Source organism: Lepidochelys kempii, chromosome 3, assembly GCF_965140285.1.
Source record: "Lepidochelys kempii isolate rLepKem1 chromosome 3, rLepKem1.hap1, whole genome shotgun sequence".
In the NCBI taxonomy this organism is placed as follows: Eukaryota; Metazoa; Chordata; order Testudines; family Cheloniidae; genus Lepidochelys; species Lepidochelys kempii.
In genome coordinates this window covers 148,754,565-148,780,161 of record NC_136382.1, presented here as the reverse complement: position 1 = coordinate 148,780,161, position 25,597 = coordinate 148,754,565, and the positions used below count along the sequence as shown (strand labels likewise).

At 50.5% G+C, this 25,597-nt stretch overlaps 2 protein-coding genes across 3 annotated transcripts; one reads left to right on the top strand and one right to left on the bottom strand.

Annotated features, from left to right (window-relative positions):
- Positions 1 to 946: 946 nt before the first annotated feature.
- On the bottom strand, positions 947 to 7,945 carry POLR1C (RNA polymerase I and III subunit C). 2 transcript variants are annotated; one of them, XM_073338463.2, is made up of 9 exons: positions 7,680 to 7,941; positions 7,445 to 7,516; positions 7,059 to 7,166; positions 6,095 to 6,227; positions 5,802 to 5,921; positions 5,357 to 5,509; positions 4,714 to 4,863; positions 4,024 to 4,140; positions 947 to 2,837 (listed from the first exon to the last, which is right to left on the bottom strand). In XM_073338463.2, the coding sequence occupies exons 1-9, from the start codon at positions 7,896 to 7,898 to the stop codon at positions 2,719 to 2,721; spliced, it is 1,191 nt and encodes a 396-aa protein (XP_073194564.1). In that variant the 5' UTR covers positions 7,899 to 7,941; the 3' UTR covers positions 947 to 2,718. The 2 variants fall into 2 exon arrangements, with proteins under 2 accessions (XP_073194564.1, XP_073194565.1); XM_073338464.2 differs by lacking the exon at positions 7,445 to 7,516 and having other exon boundaries at positions 7,680 to 7,945.
- YIPF3 (Yip1 domain family member 3) lies at positions 7,891 to 19,213 on the top strand. The gene is made up of 9 exons (XM_073338465.2): positions 7,891 to 8,327; positions 8,584 to 8,790; positions 9,159 to 9,265; positions 10,206 to 10,251; positions 11,113 to 11,205; positions 12,549 to 12,680; positions 13,289 to 13,402; positions 13,977 to 14,100; positions 15,519 to 19,213. The coding sequence occupies exons 1-9, from the start codon at positions 8,238 to 8,240 to the stop codon at positions 15,638 to 15,640; spliced, it is 1,035 nt and encodes a 344-aa protein (XP_073194566.1). The 5' UTR covers positions 7,891 to 8,237; the 3' UTR covers positions 15,641 to 19,213.
- The last annotated feature ends 6,384 nt before the right edge of the window (positions 19,214 to 25,597 follow it).

Here is a 25,597-nt window from a genome sequence, read left to right as displayed (position 1 = left end):
ATTTGTCCTTTGGAAGTGACTCCTGATACTGAGCTATGGAAGCTAATTTCCAAAGTTTGAGTCGCAGCATGTCAGGCACTGGATTGCTCTGGTCCACACCGCTTCCCAGGATGTTAGAAGTCCTGTCAGCGGTGCTCCCCCGCTAAGGCAGGCTAGTGCCTACCTTCTCCGACACTGCGCTGCGCCCCGCCGCAGGGCCATGGGGATCTGTGCCACTGGGAGCAGGGTGGTGCCTGCAAGCCAGAGTTGTGTGGAGCTCCTTGTACACCTCCACCTAGGAGCCAGACCTGCTGCTGGCCCCTTCAGGTGTCTCTTCACCCCGGCTGCACCGCCAACCGGGAGCCACCGGAGGTTTAAGTCCAGGCCCCAATCCCCAGCCCTGAGCACACCCCTCCCCCCCCACCACCTGGAACCTCTTCCTGCACCCCAAACCTCTCAGTCACACCCCAGCCTAAACCCCCCTCCTGCACCCTGAACCTTTCATTCCCAGCCTGCAGCTCTCACTCCCACACCCCAACCTACTGACCCAGCCCTGAGCCCCTCCCACACCACAAACCCCTCATCCCCAGCACTGTTGGGTCACGAGCATCAACAATTTTCCTCAACTGGGTCCCCAGAAAAAAAGTTTGAAAACCACTTGTCTAGGCTGTGACCTGCATGAGGTCAGATTATATGATCACAGTGGTTCCTTCTGGCCTTAAAAGTCTATTAAAATTGGAAGTGAAAATAAGACTGATTAGAGAGGGGACATATCATCTACCACTGCTGTTACTTAGTTACACAGTAGGAATTCCCTCTTTTTTAACTCCAAAATTAAAAGAAAAAACTCATAGCCTGTATCTGGATGTTAATCATTAAAGTGGCAAATATGAAGTGGGCTGTTCCCATAAGATGTTGGTTTAAGTGATATGAAAGTAGACCCAGGAATGAATGAATCTTGCAAACATTTGGCTTTTGTACTAGTTTTATTAAGTGCAGCTGTGGGATTAGACAGATGTCAATTCATTTACTCTGAGGGGCAGAATGAAGGGTGTGATGATTATTTAAGTCAGTATCTTATTTTGAGAGATGCTCCCTAACTTACCTTTCAAGATTTGGTAAAATGCTTAAATACATACATGGACCCAGTCTTTCTTCCAGCTTTTATACTTTGCCTCAGATTTTCCTCAGTTTAACACTCTTAATCTGGGATTGGAGAACAGAGGCATATGGGAGAGGGGAGCTCTCTCTCCCACCCTTGTTCCCTTCTAAGAGCTAAAGGGTCACTTTTTAGCATGCAAACTGCTGGCCTGGTTGACTTCACTATTGGTAAAAAAGTTCTTTCCACAGATAATTATTTTGCTAAACAACAGGGTTACATTTTGGAGTCTGTCTCTGTAAGGAAGAGGGCAAAAGCCTTTTTTTTTAAATGGAAATACAGGGCTCCAGCAGTCACCAGATGCCCTGTATTGAGCTCCTACTGTGATAGCATGTTACTGTTTCTAAAGTTAAGTGAAATCTCATTTTAATCCCCTAAAGTTTTTTTTCCCCCGAGGTGGGAAAAATTGGGCAGCCTTATTTTTAGGGCAGGATACAGATATTCCTTTATTTTTGGTCACCTACAGGAGCCCATAAATAAAGATCAATAATACTTAGTTGCAACCTAAGAAGCAAACTGCTTGTGTACAGTGAATAGGCTCAGAGCCAGGCCAGAACTCCCTCTCCACTGTGATCCTTAACTTGAATATTATACTTTCCCTCTTACTAGTTTCATTAGTTGTGATGAAATCTGCAGTCATACAGATCACATGCCTATATTTAGCAAGGTGGGGCTCCATATGAACAAGCTAGCATCCTCTTCTAAAACTTTCTGCGGCTAGGCTTATCTTAGGCCTAGAGCTGACTAAGAACATTGAAAATCCAATTTTATTCTCCATGATTTGCACTGCTTGACTAAGAGCACGTGCTCCTGTATGAGCAGTAATGCTTTAACTTTCACAGAGCAGACCCCCCTCTTAACAGAGATGGTCTTAGCATCTCTCTTCCCTTGGATGATCAAATACCCATTTTAGCACATACAGCAATTGCTAACCCTGAAGGGAAAAAAGGGAAAGTGGCATTTTAGCCTCTACACTAGAGCCCAGCTCTCGACGCACCAGCTCAAGTGCTGCAGCACTAGCATTGTTATTGTTAATGAATTAAGTGCAATAAGTGGTGACTCTTTCCACTGACCCCCCTCGGAAATCAAGCCACCCCCAAGCTCAATTTATTTAATGAAGTCTGACAGTTAAAACAGCCTCTACTTTATTAACAATTCCACACAATCTGCCTTTGGCTGAAGCTGGGTCTTCTCCTTAGCAAGGCTTCAGTTAGAAGATCTAGGGCCTTTAGTAAAGCCCAGTGGCCAGTCCAAGCCTCTGTTGTGCCTTACTGGCCATCCTCTGCAGGTGCTGCACACCATTAGAAAGAGTCGTAAGACTTTCCTAGGCTCCTGCTAGTGCATATACACAGCTGGAAGTTAACCTGAAACTGTTAACAGCACACCTTCATTTCTAGTGTGTCCACCTGCTTGCTTACATACAGTATGGGGGATAGGTGATGGATGGTTCCATTGCTTGGTAACACAGAAGGTACCCTTCCTGTTTACATAGGCTTGTGGGCTGGAAACAATCCCTGCAGATGAAGAGCCCAGGCCAACAGAATCAGTCTCTGCTTCTCAAACATGAGGCCCTAAACTGCTCAGTCCATGTGGTTGGAGTCCAGCTCATCCAGGAACCGTCGACATTTCCCTATCAGCACTTTGATGGCTTCGCTCACCAGCACATCTGGGGGCAGGACACCTGTAGACTCCACTGAGACTAGGGAAACAGACAAGGGTCAGCCCAGCTACTACCCAACATCAGATCCTCCATGTTAATTAACAACTTGGATAATGGAATGGAGAGTATGTTTAGAAAATTTGCAGATGACACCGGGGGAGGAGCTTTAAGCACTTTGGAGGACAGGATTGAAATTCAATCAAGATAAGTGCAAAATACTACACTTAAGAAGGAAAAGATCAACTGCACAACTACAAAATGGGGAATAACTGGCTAGGTGGTAGTACCACTGAAAAGGATGAGGGGTTAAAGTGGATCACAAATTCACAACTTGTGAACAGGGCTAATATTCTGGGGTGTATTAGCAGGAATAGCCCAAGAGAGGAGGTAACTGTGAGGCCTCGGTTGGAGTACGGTGTCTGATTTCAGGCTCCACACTTCACGAAAGATGTGGAGAAAATGGAGAGTCCAGAGGAGAGCTACAAAATTAAGAGGTTCAGAAAACATTGACCCATGAGAAAAGGTTAAAACTGGTCTTGTTTAGTCTTAAGAAAAGACGACTTGGGGGGGGAGGGGGGGGACAAAGGAGGACGGACCCTGACAACAGTCCTCAGAGATGTTAAGTGCTGTTATAAAAACAAGGATCAGTTCTCCACATCCACTGAAGGTAGGACAAGAAGTAATGGGCTTAATTTGCAGCAAGAGATTTAGGTTAGATATAGTTAGAAAGTTTCTCCTAATAAGTGTACTTAAGCTCTGGAATAAGCTTCCAAGGGAGGCTGTGGAATCCCCATCGTTGGAAATTAAGAACAGGATGAACAAACACTGCCAGGGATGGTCTAGCTTTCTTTAGTCCTGCCTCAGCGTAAAGGGCTGGACTTGATCACTTCTCAAGGTCCATTCCCCTTCTATGATTCTATGCTCCCTGCCACTCTGCCTACCTGTGGCTACAAGCAGAGAGTGACCTGCATACAGTGACAAGTTAAGCCAATGTGGGCAACAGTTCAGACACTGCAGGGTTTGCTTCGTACAGGGAGAAGGAAATGTGAATGTCTCCTGCCCCAAAGCCAAGCCCCCCAGGGGCACCCACTGTAACATGAATGTATGAAAGGGTGGATTTTCTGCAGACAATGAAGAGGCTTAAAATAGCGTGATGACAAGTTTCTGAAGGGTGAGAAGCCAAGAAATGGGCTGAAGCATCCAGCAGAAGAAGAGGATTACTTACAGATGTAGTGATCTCGCACTCGTGCCAGGCGCACAAGGTTTTTCAGATCATCATGCCGAAAGATCTCCCGGCTAAACGTGTCCATCCGAGCATTGGCCACTCTTGCCACCTTCTTCCCTGCAGGAGATAGGGACAAATACATACCCCCTCTCCATACTAGTGGACCAGCGATCTGTTTCCTGCCAGCACTGCACCCAAAATATGCAATTCTCCCCACCAGGAAAAGGCATTGAAGTCCTACACAAAAAACTGCCTTACTTCCAAAACAAACTTCAGCAAGGCATAAGCCCGAATAGGTAGCTCCAGCTCAAAAAGATAATGTGCATCCTGTCCAACATTAGGCACAGTTCCACCTGAGGCCTCAAGACTGCTGGGAATGGCAAACTCACAGCCCACAGTTAGAACAAAGCCTTACGGACAACTGAGCAGCACCTGCAGCTGTAAAGAGCAATAGAAGAGCTAAATGGACAGGCATATCCTAGCCTGACATCTCAAGGAGAGAACAGCCTCAACCTCATCACCTTTTTACACATGACAAACCCATTCATTTGTAGAGCCCAAACCCAGAATCGAGATTCCGGATTGAGGGCCACTGGGGAAGCAGGCTCTGTTTGTACAATGCCTGGCTCTAGACTGTACTCAGTCTCATCTCTGCAAATGCAGAGTCCCTGGGGTAGAGGTGGAAGGTACCTTTGATGTTCTGAATCTCAATAACTCCAGGGGAGAAGCACTTTTTCAGCGTCTCAGCTGCCTCCCCCTCAATGGGCTGCAGCAGAGTGATGTCAGGCAGCAGCCGGTAACTAGCTGTGGCCACTGGAGAAAACTTGGCATGGTCTTTACCTGAGGGAAAAGAGATAAGAAGGCAGGAGCACATTGCAGCAACTCAGAGAGAGCAAGATCCCCCAGGGCTGCCATTACCATGGCTCTTCCTAGCTCAATTTACCCCAAGCAGGCCCTTCAGAATGGTACTGTCAGAAGTAACAAGACATCACAACCCAGTCTGACATTGCTGCTTTGTGTGGCCAGGATGGACGCCCAGTTTAGTTTCTGGATGATGTGGTGCTCATCCTAGGTCCGCCTTGGGCTTCATTAAGGATACACAGAACCCACCTCCATTCAGAGTGCCCACTAATCCCTCATTAGAGAAGGTTAAGCTCTGAACTGCTCCTTAATGCCTGAAATTTAAGACAAAAAAGCTGAGAGCCAAGCCACACTCAAGGCCCCACAGATCAGGGAAAAATCCCTATGACCTCATGCCCACTACACACACCATACCCCACCTGAAGGACCCACGCTTTTCATCTCGCTGCCCCACTGAGCACCCTTGACTGACCTATGCCTTTGACACAGTGCATGAGCACATCAATTTCCTGGCCAGGCCGCAACTGGGCAATAAGGATGTCATCATGAACAGGCCGCAAATCTGCATCTGGGAACAGGTCTGCTTGATTTCCCAGGGGCACCCACGTGATGTGTTTGCTGTACACTGTGGAGAGACGTACGACAGGTATCAGGCCAAGCTGCCTCAGCACTTAGAGAGATGAGACAACACTTATACAAGAGGCTGCTGATCCCAGCAGGGCAGGGAAAATACAACCATGAGGATTGGACCTTGCAAAAAGCAAGTTTCATAGAGGGAAGGGATCAGTTTTCTTCATGCCAGCGGGAGGGGAAGAGAGGAGTTCTCTTTCTGGTTGAGGTAGAGCTCACTGGGGTCAACAAAGCCCCTATCCTCTTGGGAAAGGGGAGAGTTTACTTCCAGAGGAGCATAGTTTTACCTCTGTGATTAATGTAGAGCTCATTGGGGTCAGATGACTCCTTGACCGCACAAGGGTTCCGGCTGCATTTGATTTTCAGCTGGAACTGCAGCGTGTCAATTTCTGTGCCTTCCTCATCACCTAAAAAGGGATACGGAAAGCAGAATAAGTCCTGCCTGGGCCATCTCCCCATTGACGAGATTCCCACTCCCTCCTGGAACAGCAGATTTACTCAATCCATCTGGCACTGGTTTCACTTCAGAGCAGCCTCCAATATTTCCATTTATCATAGGATCCCCTGCACAGACTCTCACCTTGATTCTTATATTCAAAGAGGCGTGGGTCAGCTCGGATGGGAACGAGGCCCAAGCGATGGGCCAGGATCTCATCCTGCACAATGGACGTGTTGTTGTACACAAAGACCTTCTCTACAGCCATCGTCGGCACCTGAGGGAGAAGGAGACAGAGCAAATCAGGCAGGCAGTACCCCAGCCATGCACTATTTGCTAAGCACCATTCCCTAACACCCAGCCAGAAGTTCTCTTACTCCACCCCCACCCTCTTTGGGGTTTGATTAACTCTTGCTCTTCACCGACACCATTACCAAAGGAGGGATCTAGATGAGGATCCTGTATCTTCTCTCTGCTCCTCACTTGAGTGTTACCATTGATTTTAATAGGATTTGCATTACCCCATATGAGCAGTTGTAGAACTTGGCCCTATGCTGGGGGGACAGATCTGAGCATAGGATCGGGGTGGGGGGGTGACACTGTTTAACAGCTACTAGCAGCTGGACTACATTTATCCCAGAAATGCAACAGCTTTTGCTGATGGTCTCTTATATGCCCTCTAAGCTCTCCTAGCTTACAGAGGGACTATTTGCCTCTCTCAGGGGCAGAGACTATGCATTGTGAGCTCGGCAGCCCATGGAATATTCTCACTGCACTTCAAGCCTATTCTGCACCCCACTGAGTTTGGGGCTTCTGTCTTCTCTACACCCCTCAGTCATAATCTCGCCTTTCCCAAAAGTTGGGTCTCACTTCCCGACACTCCTAGGAGCTAGAGCCCCAGCCGGCCTCCCTGGAGACTTCTTTACCAGTCAACACAATGCAGGTTCTGGGCAAAGAACGAGAAGATTGGGATAAATTTTTGTCCATCCCAAAGCAGCTCAACTTTAGCCAGGACTAGCAGTGAGAAATAGCTATGACAGGATTTCATGGGACCAGCAGCTGGGTCAGACAGCCCTGGCGTGAAGGTCCAGAAGCCCCTGCTGGGTACCTCAGCGAGCAGGATACGCCGGAAGGCATTGGCGATGGCTGCGTCGATCCCCACCATGTCGAACTCCAGCGTGCTCTCGTCCATGCGGATCACGTCCACCCGGAAATTCTGCAGGGCAGAGGCAAGGGAGCAGAGTCACTGGGGGTCCCCAGTTCCCGGAAGGGGGGGGGGGGGTGAGGTGCGGCTGGGCTGTGCTAGCTGCCGCCAGGTGACCGGGCAGCCTAGGGCCTGTCCCTTAGCCAGGCCCGGGGCCACCTGCCACAGGGCTGCAGAGACCAGCCACGGGAGACCCCAATCCCCCTCCCCCGCTCTGCTCTCAGGGCCCCGCCCCCCCCGCTCCCTTCACCACCCCCCCTCCCCCACTCGGGGCCCCAGCGGCTTCTCACCTTCTCGAACTCGGCCTGGTCCCAAGCGTCGTCGTACCCGGGGTAGTTGCCGGGGAAGTCCGTGGTGTGCACCTGAAGCGAAGCAGAGAGCTCGGTGCTGGGCGGGGCCGCTACCGGACCCAGGACCCCTCGTGCCCGCCCCCCACCCCCCACCCCCCGCCTGCGCGCTAGGCCCCGCCCCTTGCCCCACGCCCGGGAGTGACGTCCCCCCCCCCCCCCCCCGCAAGTCACTCACGTTGCGGACCCCGAACTCCCCAAGTACCACACGGCTCCGCATCTCCTCCACGCCGCCGCGCGCCGCCATGCCCCGCTCGCAGCCCCGGGCACGCGACGCAGCGACAAGGGTGCTCGCCACTGCGCAGGCGCTTGAGCACGTCCCCGCCTCTCCGTCACGTGATACGGCCCCTGCCTTTTCGACGGCGCTGGCGTAGGGCACCGGCTTGGTCTTCACCATATTGGGCGTGGCGCTGTCATAGGAAACAGCCGCTGCTACTCCCGTGTAGTTGTCGGCGTTAGCAGCTGGGCTGGGTGCGCGCTGTCCGGATAGTAGGGCACAGCGCCGACCCTTCTCCCAGAGGTGCCCTTCTTCACGCTCGCTTTTTCTGCCACAACCAAAATGGCGTCGCGGCCAGGCCGCTATTACGAAAAGTCGCGAGAGTAAAGGCGCTTCCACGTCCTCGGCCCGAGCGGCTGACGTCCGTGTCCGTCACCTCCGGGTCCTCCGTGGTTGAGACGCGGCTTCCCCGAGCCCCTGCGGCGCGGCCGGGGGCTCCTGTCCCCCTAGCCAAGGGGGATGATGTCGGGGCCAGCGGGGGCAGGCGGCGGCGGCGGCGGGAGGAGCGGGGCCGGCGCGGAGTGGGGCGGCTTCGAGGACACGCTGCAGGTACGGGCCGCGGGGGCCGGCCTGGGGGAGCCGCTGCGGGGCGCCCAGGGCTAGTGGCGGGGGGAGGCGGCCTGGCCGGCCTGTGCAGCCCCGAAGCGGTCAGCCCTGCGGGGGCCCCCCCTTGCGCTGCCCCTCGGGCGGCGGCGGCGGCGGCACCTGCTCTGGCTGCGGGACCGTAGCGCTGGGGCGCGGTCTCCCCTGGCCCGAGCCTCGGCTCTGCTGAGCCTGGCTCACTGTCCGTCTGCCCTGGGCGCAGGGGGGAGGCTCCGCCGTGATCGACATGGAGAACATGGACGACACGTCTGGCTCCAGCTTCGAGGACATGGGCGAGATGCACCAACGCATGAAGGAGGAGGAGGAGGAGGACGTGGATGCCGAAGCTGCTGCGGCAGACGAGGAGGATGGAGAGTTTCTGGGTATGAAAGGTTTTAAGGGACAGCTGGGCCGACAAGTAGCTGACCAGGTGAGCAGAGTGCTGCAAGGATGGGGCCCTGGCTATGTTACCTTCATGCACTGGCTCTGACTGTGGTGGGCGCCAGATCCCATCTCAGGGCCAGGTAGCCCTTTCCCAATTGACCCTGTTCTCTCCTGGCCTCTATTCCCCATCTCCTTGAGGGTTTCCCAGTGCTCCAACCTGAGTCCCATTGTGGCCCTGATGTCCTTTGTCCTGCTTCCTCCCAGGCTTTGGGTGGGATGCTGATCTCTCTGAAGATGTTTCTGTTTCCTCCTGGTTATTTAGCCACCTGGTGCTTTGGTTCTAGGGGAATCTGCTCAGAGCAGCATTGCAGAAGGAGTGTTCAGTCTGCTACAGTTGCCCATTTCTCTCCGCAGATGTGGCAGGCAGGTAAGAGACAAGCCTCGAAGGCCTTCAGTCTCTATGCCAACATAGATATTCTCAGACCCTACTTTGATGTGGAGCCTATCCAAGTTCGGAACAGGTGAGCAAACTGGGCAGAGGGGCAAATGATTCAGGTCATGCAGGCTTCTCACCTGCTTTTGAGCAGCTGTATGCACTGCTGTGGCCCATACACCAGGTGCTTTAGAAGGGCTGCCCCATGATAATGGACCAGGGACACATAGTAGAGGTGCCACCTGAATAGGGCAGAAGAGCCATGCCATAAAATGAGGAGCATCTTCCACGCTATTTCTTGTATAATGAAGGCCTGGATTGCTCCTAATTAGTCCACTTCTGCTTATGGGCTTTTTATGGAGAAAGCTTTTGGGGGGGAAAGTGCTCCAGGATACTCAAAGTACTTATCCCTCTTTATCCCTAAAGAGTTACATCAATACATCCCCTAACTGAGTTGGATGTTGTTTCATTTGAAGCCTGTTGGTGCATTCTGTGTTCAAGACATAGAGTTTGTGGAGCTGAGCCCAGCAGCTCCTTTAGCTTTTCATTGTTGCTAATCTCTCATCCTGTGTGGGGAAAGCACAGAGGTCTACTAAACCTCCATCTGTCCCACACAACGTTTGTTTCCACAGGTGCAAAGCTTTGGCTGTCTCCTCTATGATAGCCTCTCTACACTTTCCCATGGTGCCACCCTGCCCTCAGGACACCAGGGAAGAGTTTTTTCAGAAATCTGCTTGTGCACAGAGGGCTAGGATTGCAATACAGATCCTTTCCTTCTAGGGCACTGTTTCCAGTCTGGTCCCTGGTTGCTATTGGGATTGACTGGCTCTGTTGGGGGTCAGAGGGAAAGAGAGATGGAGCCTTACATCACTAGAGCACTGGTTCCAATATGGCCCCAGGTCACAGGGTTACACTGGCTCAGGAGATCAGGGAATAGAATACAGCATCTCTCACTTCTCAGGTTTCTTGTTAATTTTTTAATTGTCTTCCTTGCTCTTGACATCCTCCCGCGCTTTTGTGCGGTGCAGATTGCTGGAGTCCATGATCCCCATGAAGATGATTAATTTTCCCCAGGTGAGTTCCCTTGTGATGAACCAGGCTCTGTATCCTGAGTGAATGGGCTTCAGAGGCATTGGAGCGCTTAATCAGATGTTTGGGAGATGAGTGTGTTAGAAATGCCTATCAGTACTCTGCACACCTTTGCCTGAGGGGGTTTCAGCAGTTGTGACCGACAGCAAGGAGACCATAAGTCCGGCCCTCTTAAGGCAGTGCTGCCCTTTATGTCTCTCTCAGAGCTGGCACAATCGTACAGCACCTACTCACTTCCACCCCCAAGTCCAGTGCTCTCCAAAGCTGTCAGTTTGCTAAGTAATAAGCCTGTCAGCAAAGTGCTGCTGACACAGTGCTACAGACAGCTTTTGTTCGCTCTCTCACTAATTGTACTGGAGTTGACTATGGCCTGAGAGCAGGGAACTCTGGGCTCTGACACAGACGCCTTTTGTGGCCTTGTGTTTTGCCTCCCTTCTCCCCCCACCCCCTCCAAAATAGGGCTCTATGGATGAATTTGTTAAAGCACTTTGCCATGCATGTGTAAGGGTGATTGCGTATGGATTGTGTGGGACAGAAGTTCTTGTATGGTCCCTCAACCAGATTTCCTGGTTAATTCCCATTAAACCACATCCCCCTACTCCCATGCAGTAGGACCCTAGCTCCTGATCTGACTCCTCAGTCAGTATCTCAGTTAAGCTTCCTCCTTAACCCTTACTTGTATGATTGGTTCTTTTTGGTTCCTATCACCAGCCTTTGCTGTAATTGCTCAGGTCAGTAAGTGACCAGAGTATGAGCTAGGACTAGGACACTTCCCATATAGCCTGGAGGTGGTCTGGCTTCCTGCAGCACTAACTAAACCCCTCCCTTCTCTGTCTCCCCTTGTAGAAGATTGCAGGTGAGCTCTACGGCCCCCTCATGCTGGTCTTCACGTTGGTGGCCATCCTGTTGCATGGGATGAAGACCTCAGACACCATCATTGTAAGGGAACATTTCAGTTTCAAGCCAGGGTTTGCACCAGGCTTTGAGCTGCTGTTGGTTACACAGGGTGCTTCTGTTTTGAGAGTGACTTAGAAATGCGTTGGTGAAGGGGACCTTGGTGTGTGGTAGGGCCTATTGTTCTGGGGCTGGCAGGGTCAGAAGAATCCAATGCTCTGCTGTCTGGGAAGCTCGGAAAGAGCCTACTGCAGTGGATGGACCAGTGCAGGGGTGTAGTGCTGCTTAAGCAGTCCAGAGAGGTGCTCCGGCACCTGAAATCCAGGACAGGATGGTCAGGAGCGAGAGGAGCCACCCTAGCCTGGGAGAGGAGCGGAGTGCTGTGCCCAGTGAGTGCCCAGAAAGGTCCCGGGGTGAGTTGTGAGTGGGGATTTCGTGGGATTGGGACTGGTGGAGTTGGGGGGCCAGGATATTGAGATGAGTGGGGGCTGTGACCAGTGGGGCTGAGGTGTTGGGCACTGCTAGGAGTGGGATGTATGGTCAGGGCTGCTGGGATGCGTGTGGGGGCTGTCAGGATAAGTTGGGGCTGGTGGAAAACCATTGCCATTAACTGATCAGCCAGTTAAATTGGGTTTATGGAGCAGCCCAATAAACATAGCTGGAGAATACCAGTGAGCGTTGCCCTAATTTGACATTTGTAGAGATTATTAATGTTGTAAAAACAGTATCTTACTTGTGCTGCCAGTGGGATTTTTGACTAAGCATATGTGTGCTTTGGATGTGCCTTGCTACTTAGCTTTTATACACCAAACTGTAAACTGAGTTATGTATGTTTTATGTTGATACGATACATGTATTTGGGGGGAGGGATAGCTCAGTGGTTTGAGCATTGGCCTGCTAAACCCAGGGTTGTGAGTTCAATCCTTGAGGGGGCCATTTAGGGATCTGGGCCAAAAATTGGGGATTGGTCCTGCTTTGAGCAGGGGGTTGGACTAGATGACCTCCTGAGGTCTCTTCCAACCCTGATATTCTATGATTCTATGATTTATTAGTAAGGTCTGAAGTCTCAATTGCTGTTATGCAGCTTTTCAGTTAAATGTACTGGTAAAACGTTAGATGTTGGATATGGGGGCTTTTTTATGGTGATGTCAGACACACTCATGTGTGACAGAATTACCAACTTGAGATCACTTCTGCAAGACTCCTGCACTATACAATTAGCACTGATTCACTGGTCCATCCCCCCTGGATGCTGCTAGCCAGGCATTAGGTAAACATCTACCAAAGGCAAGGGGAAATCTGCTGATGGTGGGTAGTGGTTGGTTGGTAACTGTTCTGTGTGTGGTGTCTTATCTGCCATCCTCTTCACCTTCTTGCTCTCTCTGCAGAGGGAAGGCACACTGATGGGCACAGCAATTGGCACATGCTTCGGTTACTGGCTGGGCGTCTCCTCCTTCATCTATTTCCTGGCATACCTGTGCAATGCCCAGATCACCATGGTGCAGATGCTGTCACTGCTGGTATGTTCAGAGCGGGGTTCCCAGAGTGCAGGGTAGCTGCACAGAGCTCCACCAGGGGATGGAGGATGGGAATGTAGCCCTTGCATCATGGTAAACTGATGGTTTCTATTTGTGGCTGTACTGTATACATATGAACAATCCCTTGGGGCAAGGCAGGAATTTACTTTAAGTCCCAAGCTGTTATCCCTGCTGGGGACCCCTCTCCTGGGACAAGGGGAGGGGGCAGTTGCTCCAGACTAACAGCTTGTTTCTTTCCCTGATTTCAATGCCCAGCTGTGAAACTGGGAGATTCCCATTTGCCTCTAGACATAAGTTAGTTTCCTTCATCTGCCACAGCCAGGCCCTGTGGTATCTAAGTCCACAGTAGGGCCTACTGCCAGACCCACCTCCAGCAGGCCCTGGCATTCTGGGGCAGGAAGCCATACCTCCAGCCATCACAGTAGCCACAGCTGGTTGTGTGATAGTTGGCTGCTGCACCTCTCTGGCGTACATGCACCTAGTGAAGCTTTGGTGTGCTCAGAGTAAGCTGCTACTTTTCATGTCCAGTGCACATTATGTGCCTCCATGTGGGGCTGCCACTCTTACCATACATTTTCTGTTCCTTTCAGGGCTATGGTCTCTTTGGACACTGCATCACCCTCTTTGTTACCTATAACATCCACTTCCACTCCCTCTTCTATATCTTCTGGCTGGTGATTGGCGGCCTCTCCACACTACGAATGGTAAGGGATGGGCAGCCCAGCAGGGGCTCTCTGCTAAGCAGGCTTGTCAGCTGTAATTTTGCAGAGATACACCTTTGATGTCACTCCTCCCTCACCTGAGGTTAGTGGCTAAAGTCTGGATCTTGCTAGGCTAGGGGGAGCCCCACTGCAGGTGAACTAGAGGAGACAGCAGTGTGATGTGCTTTCTGCTCTGCAGGACTGGCAGTAATTCCCATCACAACTGAGTGGGATGTCATGGGAAGCAGCCTGACTCCCCTTGTAGTGGGCAGCATGATGGGGAGTCCTGGAGGTCCATACCCATTCCCACAAAGAGTTCCCAGTATCCATTAGCACTGACAAGAGGTGACTGCTCACTGAACATGGTACCTTCTAACCCTTACCAACTTCCTCTGGCTAGACCCAAGAGCTCTGTCTAGGGATATTGGAGACCTGATTGCAGCAGGAATCTGCCTGAAGAGGGGGTGAGGGATCAGCAAGCTCTTGCAGCTTGGCCCATCTCCCATGTGCATCTCCTGCTCAAGATTCTGAAGTCAGAGGCGGGGCCTTGTCTGTCTAACCCGGGTCTCTTTCCTAGGTTGCTGTGCTGGTGTCACGCACAGTAGGACATACCCAGCGGCTCATCCTGTGTGGAATCCTGGCTGCTCTGCACATGCTTTTCCTCCTCTATCTGCACTTTGCCTATCACAAGGTGGTGGAAGGTAAGAGAAGGCAACACCTGTTTAGGCTTGGGGTTATTGACTGGGCATCCTGGGGCCCTGGTTTCTGTTCTTCCCAAGCTGTAGCACAGTTCTGGGTCAGGTAACACAGGAATTGCCATATGTGATCAGATGTGAGATCCATCTACTCTAGTATCCTGTCTGTCAGTGGCCAGTACTAGATGCTTCAGAGGCAGGTCTAATGTGGTATAATCTGCTGCCTGCGTTCAGTCTCATTCGAATAGCTACAGCCTGGCATAAGCCTTGAAGCACAAGAATTGATAGCCCTTCCAAAGTGTTAGCATAAGTGTTAACTGTGGATATTCTTGTAATCCATATAAATGTCCAGTTCCTCTTTGAATCTTGCTAAATTCTTAGTCTTACTTGCTGCCCTTGGCAGGGAGTTCCAAGGTCTAATTATGCATTTGTATGAAAAAAGTATGTTTATCTACTTTGAATGTAACATCCCTTGTTCTTGTGTTATGAGGCAGGGAGAATTCCCTTGTTTAGACCATCCATTATATATAATCTCCTCTGACTGTAAACAATGCCAGTCTTTTCAAATGAGTTTTTCCAGGTCCCTCATCATTCTTGCCACCCTTCTCTAAATCCCTTGAGATAGGGTGACCAGAACTACATGCAGTATTCCAGATGCGGCCCCACCCTTGATATTTATAGAATGGCTTAACGTTTTTTGGAAGTCAGCACTGCCCTGTCATGGATCCATTCTCTCTGCTGGAGCAAGGGCTCCAAGTCCACAGTGTGAGACTCTTCTGCTGGGAAGAACATTTTCCAAAGGCTTGCCCTAGAAATCACTTGCTTTAAAGGGGTTACAGGCAGGGCCTGGGGCACAGGTCTTCAGTCTGTACTTGTATTCCCTGCCACACCAGGTCCATATTTGTACTGCAGAGAGAGACAAATGTCTCACAGCCCTTGCCAGCTGCAGCTCCCGCTGTAAATATTTTATGCATAATTAAGGATGAAAAACAGGAGATCTGTGGGACTGCCCTGAGGGACAACTGGACAGGTGCTGAAGTCAAATGGAGAGAGGGCTCCCTCAAGCTGAGGGTACCTAGGAGTATCTCAGGGGAGCATGTGACACTGCAGTGGTCCCCCAGAGAGGATGATGGCTGACAGTCTCAGGGTGAGGGGCTCTGTATTCCACTCTTCAGATACACAGCCACCCTGCCCTACTGCAGAGGTGACAGGCTCTTCTCAGTGCAGCTGTTTGGCCACGTGCACACAGGGCTCGTTCTGGAAGTATTACTGCTTGTATGAACCTAAAGCTACCTGTCCTGAGACCCCAGCCTCCAGCATACATGTGCAATACCTCTGAGCATGTGCCCTGTCTGCCTGGCCAGAGTGGAATAGAAACACTCTTCCCTTAGTGTCTAACTCTCACTTCTTACCCTCCTCCACAGGTATCCTGGACACGTTAGAAGGACCCAACGTCCCCCCCTTTCAGAGAGTCGCCAGAGACATCCCCGTTGTTTCCTCTGTTGTCCTGAACACAACAGCCAAAGCCATCGCATTGACCCTGTAGCCTCATGGACTCTGACTTGCTGCCCTCACCTCTTCTGGGGCCATTAGGTCATAACCTCCTGCTGTTACCTGGGGAAAGGACAAAAGAGCAGGACTTGGTTTCTCTGCACCTCTTTCGGGGAGCTGAGTGCAGGGCTCCCCCTTGTGTCTCAAAGGAACTCAGCTCTTCCCAGCCTGCATCTGTGCTGGTCAGAGCTGTCCTCTCAGCCTCCTGCACACTTAGCTGGGATTTTATAGCTGCTGTTCCCACCCTAACCCTTTTGCTTGTCTTGTAACTAGCAGCCTATGTGCTCTGCTCCCCTTCTGAAGAGGGAGGAATTAAATGGATGTTGGTGCTGAGTGATGCCTTATGTTAGAACCTGCTCATATAGGGGAGAGAAGGAAAAGTTTTGTTGGGTCCCATCTAATCTTTCCCTCTCCCCTCCCAGAGCTGAACAGGATTATGCATTGCAGCCTGTTCCCTGGGCCTTTATCTGGTGCATTTTTAAAAGTCCTGTGAGGGGGCTTCCCTTGAGCAACTATTCAGTAACTCAAAAGGCCCTTCAACATTAGCAAAGGTGCCCTGAGAATCTGCTGGAACATTGCACTGCTTAACTGAGCCCCCTTCCTCTTTAGCATTCCCCACAAACAATTCCTCTCCATTTCCAATAGGTGCAGGCTTATCTCACCCTGCTTCCCCTCTTGTTGCTATATGTCATAGCCAGACTGACCAAGTCTTGGTCATGGAACTCAGTCCCTCCACCTCCATGATCGCGCTGTTGCTCTTCTGATACCTCCCCTGCTTTATTGTTCCATGGGACAGGGGTTCCCCCACCCATCCCACTGGCAACTGCATTACTTGAGCCTGCTCATAGCAGTTGGCAGAGGTGCTTATTTACCTTCTTCTAGATAAACCTACTGTAGGATGGTGCACAATTGCCTAGAAAACCACACTCCGTTATCAGTGGCTCACAATCAAGCTGGTGGGGCATCTCAAGTGGGGTCCTGCAAGGATCAGTCCTGCACCTCGTTCTATTAAATATCTTCATAAATGATTTGGATAATGGCATGGAGAGTACACTTGAAGTTTTCTGATGATACCAAACTGGGAGGGGTTGCAAGCAGTTTAGAGGACAAGATCAGCATTCAAAGTGATCTTGACAGGAGAAATAATCTGAATTAGGGACAAATGCAGAGTACTACAATTAGGAAGGACTAATCAGTTGCACAAATACAAAATGGGAAAGGACAGCCTAGGAAGGAGTACTGCAGAAAAGGGTCTGGGCATTATAGGAAATCAAACTAAATGAATCCGTTTAACACGGTTGCAAAAAAAAAAAATCTGGGATGTATTAACAGGAGTGTTTAAGCTTCCACTCAGTACTGATAATACTCCAGTTGAGGCCTTGTATCCAGTTCTGGGCATTACACTTTGGGAATGTGGACAAACTGGAGAAAGTCCAGAGGAGATCAACAAAAGTGATTGATGGTCTAGACAATGATTTATGAGGAAAGATTGAAAAAAAAGTTGGGTTTGTTTAGTCTGTAGTAGACTGAGGAGGGACATAAGCCTTCAGGTATGGAAAAGGTTGTTATAAAGGAAAGTGATCTCCTTAACCACTGAGGACAGGATAAGAAGCAAGGGGCTTAAATTGCAGCAAGGGAGATTTAGGTTAGACTTTAGGAAAAACTTTCTACTGTAAGGGTAGTTAAGTAGTGGAACAAATTACCTATGGAGGTTGTGGAATCCCAGTCACTGGAAGTGTTAAAGAACAGGTTAGACAAACCACTGTCAGGGATGGTTGAGAGAATAATTACTGCCTCTGTGCAGGGGACTGGACTAAATGACATATCAAGGTCCCTTCCAGTCCTGCGTTTCTATGATTCTTGGCAGTAAATGCAAATCACTTACTCTGCCTGTCTCCTAGCTGTGGACATTGGTTTTCATGTCTGGTGTAGCGGAGGGGCTTCCTGCTCCCTAGCACACTCCATGAATTGTTTGCCCTCAGCTGTCCAACCTCTTAGTCTGAGGCTCAAATACTGTTTCCCAAAAGTGTTTTTAAGCAGATTCTCTGGCCTTCTCCACTCCATTTGGACCACTCAGGTAACACCAGGGGAGCAGAAAACATCTATTAGTCCCCTGCAGGGGATTCCCCTATGCGGTGGGAGGTGTGGGGAGAGAAAGAGAGGGAAGAAGAGTCTCTACAGTGCATTATAGCAGATGTATTCAGCTCATAGGCCTTCTGCTGCAGGGGCTATGGCAGAGTGCAGATGAGCAGCTCAAACTAGCCCTAGCTACTGGCTTGTCTTCTGGCAGCCATAGCCAGCTAGTGCAAATGAGAGCAGCCTCCAAGCTATTCCAACCTGTACCAAGGCAGCGAGTAGATGGCTCTCAGCTTTCCCCCTCCCCCGAAGGCTGGGCTAGGTTGCTTTCTGTAGCAGAGGACCCATATTTCATAGAATCTCCCCTTAGCTGTGGGTAGAGCTATTCAAGCACCTAACTATATATTGCTACCATGAAAGACAGTGATTAGACAACAGGCCAGGGAAAGTATGGGAATTACTCTAGTGTGGTGGTTACCGCTCTCACCTAGGACTGGGGAGACCCTGTCCCAGTGTTTCTGGAAAAAAAATGAAATAACTTCAGCAGGAATGTCAGAGGCAGTCATCTTGTAGCACCCCCTTGCAGCTGGGTGTGCCTGTGCCCCAGATCTGCCTCATTTCTACCCCCTCTCCCTGAGCAGGAACTGCACAAGTTTCACTGTTACTCCCGGGCTTGGTTTGTTTATTGGCACACATGTAACTTTCTTATTCCCACATTAATGGAAAGTCCAAACGCCCAACTGTCCAGCCAAAGTAACATTCCCTTTGGGACTTCTGCCAGGCCTGGGTGCCTCTTTCATAGACTGTTTTAAGTACACTCCCAAGCCAAATCAATAAATCACCGATCCTCTTTAAATGTGCCCTTCCTCAAACTCCTCTCCAAGACATCCATATGTACAGTCATAAGAAAAATCAATAAAACATACATCCAGTCTCCCTTTATCAAGTGATACTTCCTAGGGCTCTCCTTGGCCACAGGTTCCTTTCCAGAGCTCATAATTACCTGTCTTCCTCACCCCCGGGTACCATCCTGCCATCTTCCTCAAGGCCCATCTTGTTGGTACTTCCTTTCCTTCTTCCTAAGAACTATCTGACTTTATATAGGGTAGAGGTGCCCACTACTAACCTTATTAGGAGGTACTTAACTGGCCACAGCGGGACTGAGTCCACTCCCTGTTAAGGGGCTAGCCCCAACTATGACAAGGAGAAACGGAGAAAGTGCTGCATCAGACTGTCCCGTAGCCTGATGGCTAGGGACTACTGTGATGTGGAAGAACTCAGTTCAAACCGCTTCGCCACAGCAGGCAGAGAGCAAAACTCAACCAGGATTTTCCCCAACTCAGGAGAGGGCCCTAATGACTGGACTACAGGTTATAAGGGAGACTTTTTCCTTCCTCCCACCAGGCCATTTTGTGACTCTAGCCTCCCTTGCCTTTGTTGAAATGCAGAACTTTGAGTTGGGTCAAAATTAAAGGTTTTGATATTTCTGAAACATTTTGATTTTTTTGGTTTTGGTTGAAATTATTTGCTGAACTCACATTTCACGATGAACAAACTCGCACTTTTTGACAAATAAACTATTTGACAAACAATTTTTGCTCAGCTCTGCTGCTTAGTCACCTGTCTCTTTGTGCCACTTGGTAACTTTCCACTCTCCAAACCCTCTCCCTACAGACCAATGTGCTCAAACTAACTTCCCAACCCTCAGACACCCTCCTTAGCAAAACTATTGTGTGATCCGAGTACAGTCATTAAGGTCAGCTTTCTTTTGTGCCCAGTCTTAGGAAGACAAGAGACAGCCTTTACCAACAGAGATGGAATCCATGCATGCACAGACAGAGGGGCATTCATGATCCAGCAGTTTTCATAGTAACAACTTCATAATATCAACCAGAATTCCTAAATTGTACATAGGTTCCCCAATTCATCACAGGCTCCTACCCAGGGATACAGGTACATTCCCACAACGCACATACCCTGCAATGTAAGTTCCTGCCTGGAATTGCCTGTCTGGCTTCCCTTCTCAGGGCAGCTTATTTGGGCTTATGATCGGCCAGATTGACCCAATCAGGATCACTTTGGGGGCAGTGTCTAGAGTCAGGTACTCTGAGTGGCTTACTTTGGTCCACTGTCCTCTTTTCTAATGTCTTGGGTGTAGGGCCTAGGTTCCAACTAGTCCCTTCTGCTCTCATAATCTAGAATGAGTCTATTCCTGTTCTTCCCTGAATGCTGTTTCTTCCAACACCAAATGGAGTACATGCAACAGGACTGATTTGGAGATGGGGAAGGATAGAGACTCATCTCTAGGCCATTGGGCTCTATGCCACTGGGATGATTCCAGGCCAGCTCAGCAGGGCCCAAAACTCATTGCCCTCTCAGCTGGCCCACGGACACTGCATTTTTTGCTAGGCCAGGCTCCATCAAAACTGGGTCTTCAGGGCTCCCAACACAGAGATAAAGAACTGTGTCTCCGCTTCCACATCTAGTGATGGTTCCTCCAGCTTAGGCCCAATGCCTGGGTCCCAGTCCATTCCCTCATGCTCACTGAAAGCCCAGCAAATGTCAGTGTGCAGGGCTCTCTGGGGAGTGCCACACCCTAGTCTGGGACTACAGCCTGGCATAAGGTCTGACACCCCTTGACTCCATGCTGCTAAAAGCGGCAGTGTGGTTTGTTTCATTCCTTTTCCCAGTCCCAGTTTGTATTTTATGAGCACGAGTGTGAGTGTACAGTGGTGTTTTCTGCCCTGTAGGGTTTTATATTCCGCTGAACCATCTGGAGGTCAGCCAGTGCTTTTGCATAAGAAAGAACAATACATACAGTCTGCAGCATAAGTTTTACTGCATAAGCCCCTTCCCTATATCTCACTAAATCTGGTCTGGGGCCAGGATTAGGAACTGATTAGCCACCAGGCCTTCTTGCCCAATGCACCGGCTGTTTTCACAGCCCATGCCCCAGACACCCAGAGTAATCATGTTTGGAACTCACAGCCTCTGTCCTCTCAAAGTGTTCCTCACTATCCCAGCTCCAGAATCTTAGAAGTGGCTTAGCACTCATGCCAAGTGATGCTGCAGGGCTGCTACAGTTAATGGAAGTTGGACATGTCCCAGGGGCTCTCTTCCCAGAGCCACTCTCTAATAATAGGCCTTTTAGTGGAACATGGGTAATTGGTGCCTGGAGGTAATCATGAGGGAGAATGCAACATCTTCTCCTTTTCAACCTGCATTGGCCAGAGGCACTGAAAAGAGACCTAGCTGCGCTATCCAACAATCCTTCCCACTGGAGCTACTGTGTGTCTGTCTAGGCTGCTCTGACACACAGCCATTTTACTCACAAACCCCACAGCAAAGGGCCTTATTCCCACTCAGACACCTAATCTGAGCACATAAGAGATTCTGCAACTCCCTGTCTGCAAAACATCACCTGTACCAGCACTGACACTTGGATGCAGGGAGCCAGGGTTGGCACCACAATGGCCCCTCTCCTACTCCAGGGCCCATGCAGTTATTTCTCCACACCCACTTGACTTCAGAGTCTTCTTGCTTCGGTTTTTGAGCCTTTTGAAAACCTAGCCCCCCATCAACCCCCTCCATCTCCATCCCACCTGCTGTGAAATGGAGAGACCGGTATTCACTCGCCTCTAGAACCTGGTGGCTGGAAACTGCTAGAAGGGAGCTAAGGGTTATTCAGACAGGGTGTTGACATCTTCAGAGAAAATCAGGTGTTGCAACCCAGGCCTTGGACTTGTCACCTGAGCCCAGACCCTTACCTGCCTTGTTCTGCCGCTCCCCTTTGGTTTCTATATGCTGCCTCGTGCGGCCTCGTGACATGCAAACCCTGGCTCAAGTGACCCCTTCTCCCTTCCAAAGAGAGAAGTTGAAAGGCTACTTAAAATGCTCGCCTGGATCCAGTTTCTCCCCCACTTGGCATCGCCTCTCTCCTGTGCCTGATGCTCAGGAGCCTGGTTTTGCTTCCTTAATTACTCACGAGATGGGATTTTGCTTGGGGGTTTCTATATACAGCACCCAATCCTTTTCCTTAGCAGATTAGCTCTTTGCAGAAAGCTGCCTACATATGCAGTTTAACCTAATCTTCACATCACTCCACTAGCTTCTTTATACTGCAGTTTATACTGAGCTGAAATCTAGCCAGAGTCTCTCTGCTTCCTATTTCCCATCAGCTACAGAATTCTTTTAGGGACCTCAGCATGGTGCTTTCCCAGCTCCCTCTCATCTGCACCCTGGGGAGCACTGTGAATGGAAGGGGGCCAGGCCCCCTTCACCTGCGTTGCTCACACTTAAGTTCATTCATTTAATGGGAGTGGGCCAGAAAAGTCCTGCACAGTGAGTGTTGCTGAGGTAAGCAAAGCTGGGATGTTTCCCAACCCCCTTCTCTCCCCCTCTGCCTCCATGCACTGAGCAAGGGATGTGAGCAGAGCCTGGCCCGTCTAACTCAGGGCTTGGCTACACTTGAGAGTTACAGCGCAATAAAGGAGCCCCGGGCGCCCTAGCTCACTACCCATCCACGCTGGCAAGGCACGTAGAGCGCTCTGACTCCGCGGCTCTAGCGCTGCTGGGACTCCACCTTGGCGAGTGGAATAATGTTTGCTGCGCCCCCGCTGGAGCACCGCAGCGCCAGTGTGAACAAGGTGTTGCATTACTGTGCTCTGATCAGCCTCCAGAAACGTCCCATAATCCCCTTAAGTCAAGTGGCCACTCTGGTCATTGTTTTGAATTCGCAGTAGGAATGTGGATATGCCGTTCGAAAGCTCCATTTCTGACAGCTGGCTGCTTATCTGCTCCCAGACAAAGCAACCATTACTGTGGAATGGGGTGTGTGAGAGAGGCGGGGGGAGGGAGGGTCTGCTGCTGTCTGAACTTACAAGACAGCATGCTGACATGCTCTCAGCCCCCCAAAACCCACTCTCTCTCCCCCACATACACACAACACACTCCCTGTCACACTCCACCCTACCCCACCCCCATTTGAAAAGCATGTTTCAGTCATTTGCATGCTGGGATAGCTTCCCATAATATACTGCTCCCAATGCTGCTGCAAGTGCTGCAAATGTGGCCACGCCAGTGAGCTGGAAGCTGTCAGTGTAGACAGACTGCAGCGCTTTCCCTACTGCGCTCTCCAAAGGCTGGTTTAACTCAAAGTGCTCTACATCTGCAAGTGTAGCCATGCCCTCAGATGATGAGCCCTGGGGGCAGGAACCACGTCACTGAGCACACACCACCAGTGTTTATCAAAGAAATCCCCAGGTCTCTGGCCTTTCTGCTCTGACAGATCATTCCCTGATCAGCTTTAATTCACTCTCTCCACTGAATGAAGAAAGGCACAGGGTTGGGGGGGGAGGGGAGGCAAACTGCCTGACTCTCTTCATTCCTACCATGTTTCCAGCTGTTATCCAGGATCCTTCCTCACCCCCTGCCTCTCCTCCTCTTCTTTCAGAGTAACTCTCCTGGGATCTACAATCCCCCGTCATTTCCCTGCCTCAGCCAAGGCTCTGTTAGTCCCATGATACCCTAGATTATCCCGTTAGCCTTTGAGATTGTCGATCTCAATGGGTAGTGATCAACGGCTCAATGTCTAGTTGGCAGCCGGTATCAAACGGAGTCCCCCAGGGGTCGGGTGCTGGGGCCCGTTTTGTTCAACATCTTCATTAATGATCTGGATGATGGGATGGATTGCACCCTCAGCAAATTCGCAGATGACACTAAACTGGGGGAAGAGGTAGATACAATGGAGGGTAGGGATAGGGTCCAGAGTAACCTAGACAAATTGGAGGATTGGGCCAAAAGAAATCTGATGAGGTTCAACAAGGACAAGTGCAGAGTCCTGCACTTAGGACAGAAGAATCCCATGCACTGCCACAGGCTGGGGACCGACTGGCTAAGCAGCAGTTCTGCAGAAAAGGACCTGGGGATTACAGTGGACAAGAAGCTGGATATGAGTCAACAGTGTGCCCTTGTTGCCAAGAAAGCTAACGGCCTATTGCTGCATTAGTATGAGCATTGGCAGCAGATCGAGGGAAATGATTATTCCCCTCTATTCGACACTGGTGAGGCCACATCTAGAGTATTGCAACCAGTTTTGGGGCCCCCACTACAGAAAGGATGTGGACAAATTGGAGAGAGTCCAACGAAGGGTAACGAAAATGATTAGGGGGCTGGGGAACATGACTTACAAGAAGAGGCTGAGGGAACTGGACTTATTTAGTCTGCAGAAGAGAAGAGTGAGGGGGGATTTGATAGCAGCCTTCAACTATCTGAAAGGGGGCTCCAAAGAGGATGGAGTTAGGCTGTTCTCAGTGGTGGCAGATGACAGAACAAGGAGCAATAGTCTCAAATTGCAGCGGGGAAGGTCTAGGTTGGATATTAGGAAAAACTATTTCACTAGGAGGGTGGTGAAGCACTGGAATGCGCTACCTAGGGAGGTGGTGGAACTTCCATCCTTAAAGGTTTTTAAGGCACAGCTGGACAAAGCCCTGGCTGGGATGATTTAGTTGGGGTTGGTCCTGCTTTGAGCAGGGGGTTGGACTAGAGGACCTTGTGAGGTCTCTTCCAACCCTAATCTTCTATGATTCTATGAAACCATGTGACTCCCTTATATGTGTTGCCGTGCAGAAGAGAATGTGCTTTCCACTCTTCCTTTTCAAGCCATGCTTTAGTTCCACCAGTGCAGAGAGATTTGACTAAAGCCAATGGCCTCTGCAACCAGCTCTGCTGCAACTCCCCAAGCAAAGAAGAGGAAGTGCCTAGTCGACAGGACCCCCAAACCACCATTTGGAAGCTGTTGCTGCAGCCAGCCCTCATGGCGTCCCTTGGGGAGGCCCTCTGTTTTAACCCTTGCTGTGGAGAGTTTTATATCAAGCACTCTCACTGATGTCATACCAGGCATTTTACTTATACCCGTGCCATGCCACAACAATATTACTAATGGTGAATAATACAGCATCTTTGTTCCCAACATCACCTTGCTCGCCCCCAGCCTACCACCAACTCCACTCACATACCAGCCCTACTTCAGAAGATGTCTCTGATAGCAGCAGCCCTGAAAGCACCATTTAAAATCCTTTTCTCCCCATTTTTAGACCAACAGCTTGACCCTCCCGGGGTTGGCATGTGGAGTTGTCTCACTTGATGGGTAACACCACAGTATGTTCCCCACCCATCTCTGGCCTGGAAGTAGGGTCCTTTTTACACATGCCTGGCCCTCTCAGATGTCCATGGAACTTATTCATTTCCTGACCCTTTGCCTGGGTGCTTCAGACAAGACTCTGTTAGTCCCATGATACCATAAAATATCTCCTCAGCCTTTGAAACTGTGCGACTCCCTCTTCTGTGGCTCTATTACCTGGACCACTGCCCTCCTCTTTGCCTTCCCAAGATCTGCTTACATGCCACTAGGGCTGCTCCAGGCCTTGGCCTCTAGGCAAGTCCCCTCCCTCTCTTGCCTGTCTCTCCTTCTCCATTTGTAGTTCAATCACACACCCCAACAGGGTTCAGTTTTCCTTTCCCTAAGCTCCAGCTGCAACCCAGGTATCCAGCCTGGAGAGCCCAGTGGCCTGAACAGGGGAGTGGGAACTGGAAGCTCCTGACCATGGGGTGTAAATTTCTCCCCCTCTCATTGTAAGGGGTGGATCCCACCCCCGGGAGGGGGGGGGTGAGGGCTTCACGGACCTAGGTGTGTAAGGTGCAGGGCCTCCTGCCCTAACTACATTTGTGGGGGAGAGGCTATATCCCAAAATAGAGGGTGCAGCAAGGCGGCCTGAGGAAAGGGTGGGGGATGGGCGGTCCCAGGCCTTTTGCACGGGACCAGGTACCTGCTGCCCTGTGCTAGCGGAAGCAGCGGGGGGAGGCGGTCGCGGTCGCC

Coding starts and splice junctions, on each gene's coding strand:
- POLR1C (XM_073338463.2), bottom strand. CDS start 7,898: ATGGTGAAGACCAAGCCGGTGCCCTACGCCAGCGCCGTCGAAAAGGCA. Junction 4,864..5,356: donor GCACTGTGTCAAAGGCATAG/GTCAGTCAAGGG, acceptor CTTTTCCCTCAG/GTAAAGACCATGCCAAGTTT. Junction 2,838..4,023: donor AGTGCGAGATCACTACATCT/GTAAGTAATCCT, acceptor CTGTTTCCCTAG/TCTCAGTGGAGTCTACAGGT.
- YIPF3 (XM_073338465.2), top strand. CDS start 8,238: ATGATGTCGGGGCCAGCGGGGGCAGGCGGCGGCGGCGGCGGGAGGAGC. Junction 8,791..9,158: donor GCCGACAAGTAGCTGACCAG/GTGAGCAGAGTG, acceptor TTCTCTCCGCAG/ATGTGGCAGGCAGGTAAGAG. Junction 14,101..15,518: donor CTATCACAAGGTGGTGGAAG/GTAAGAGAAGGC, acceptor CCTCCTCCACAG/GTATCCTGGACACGTTAGAA.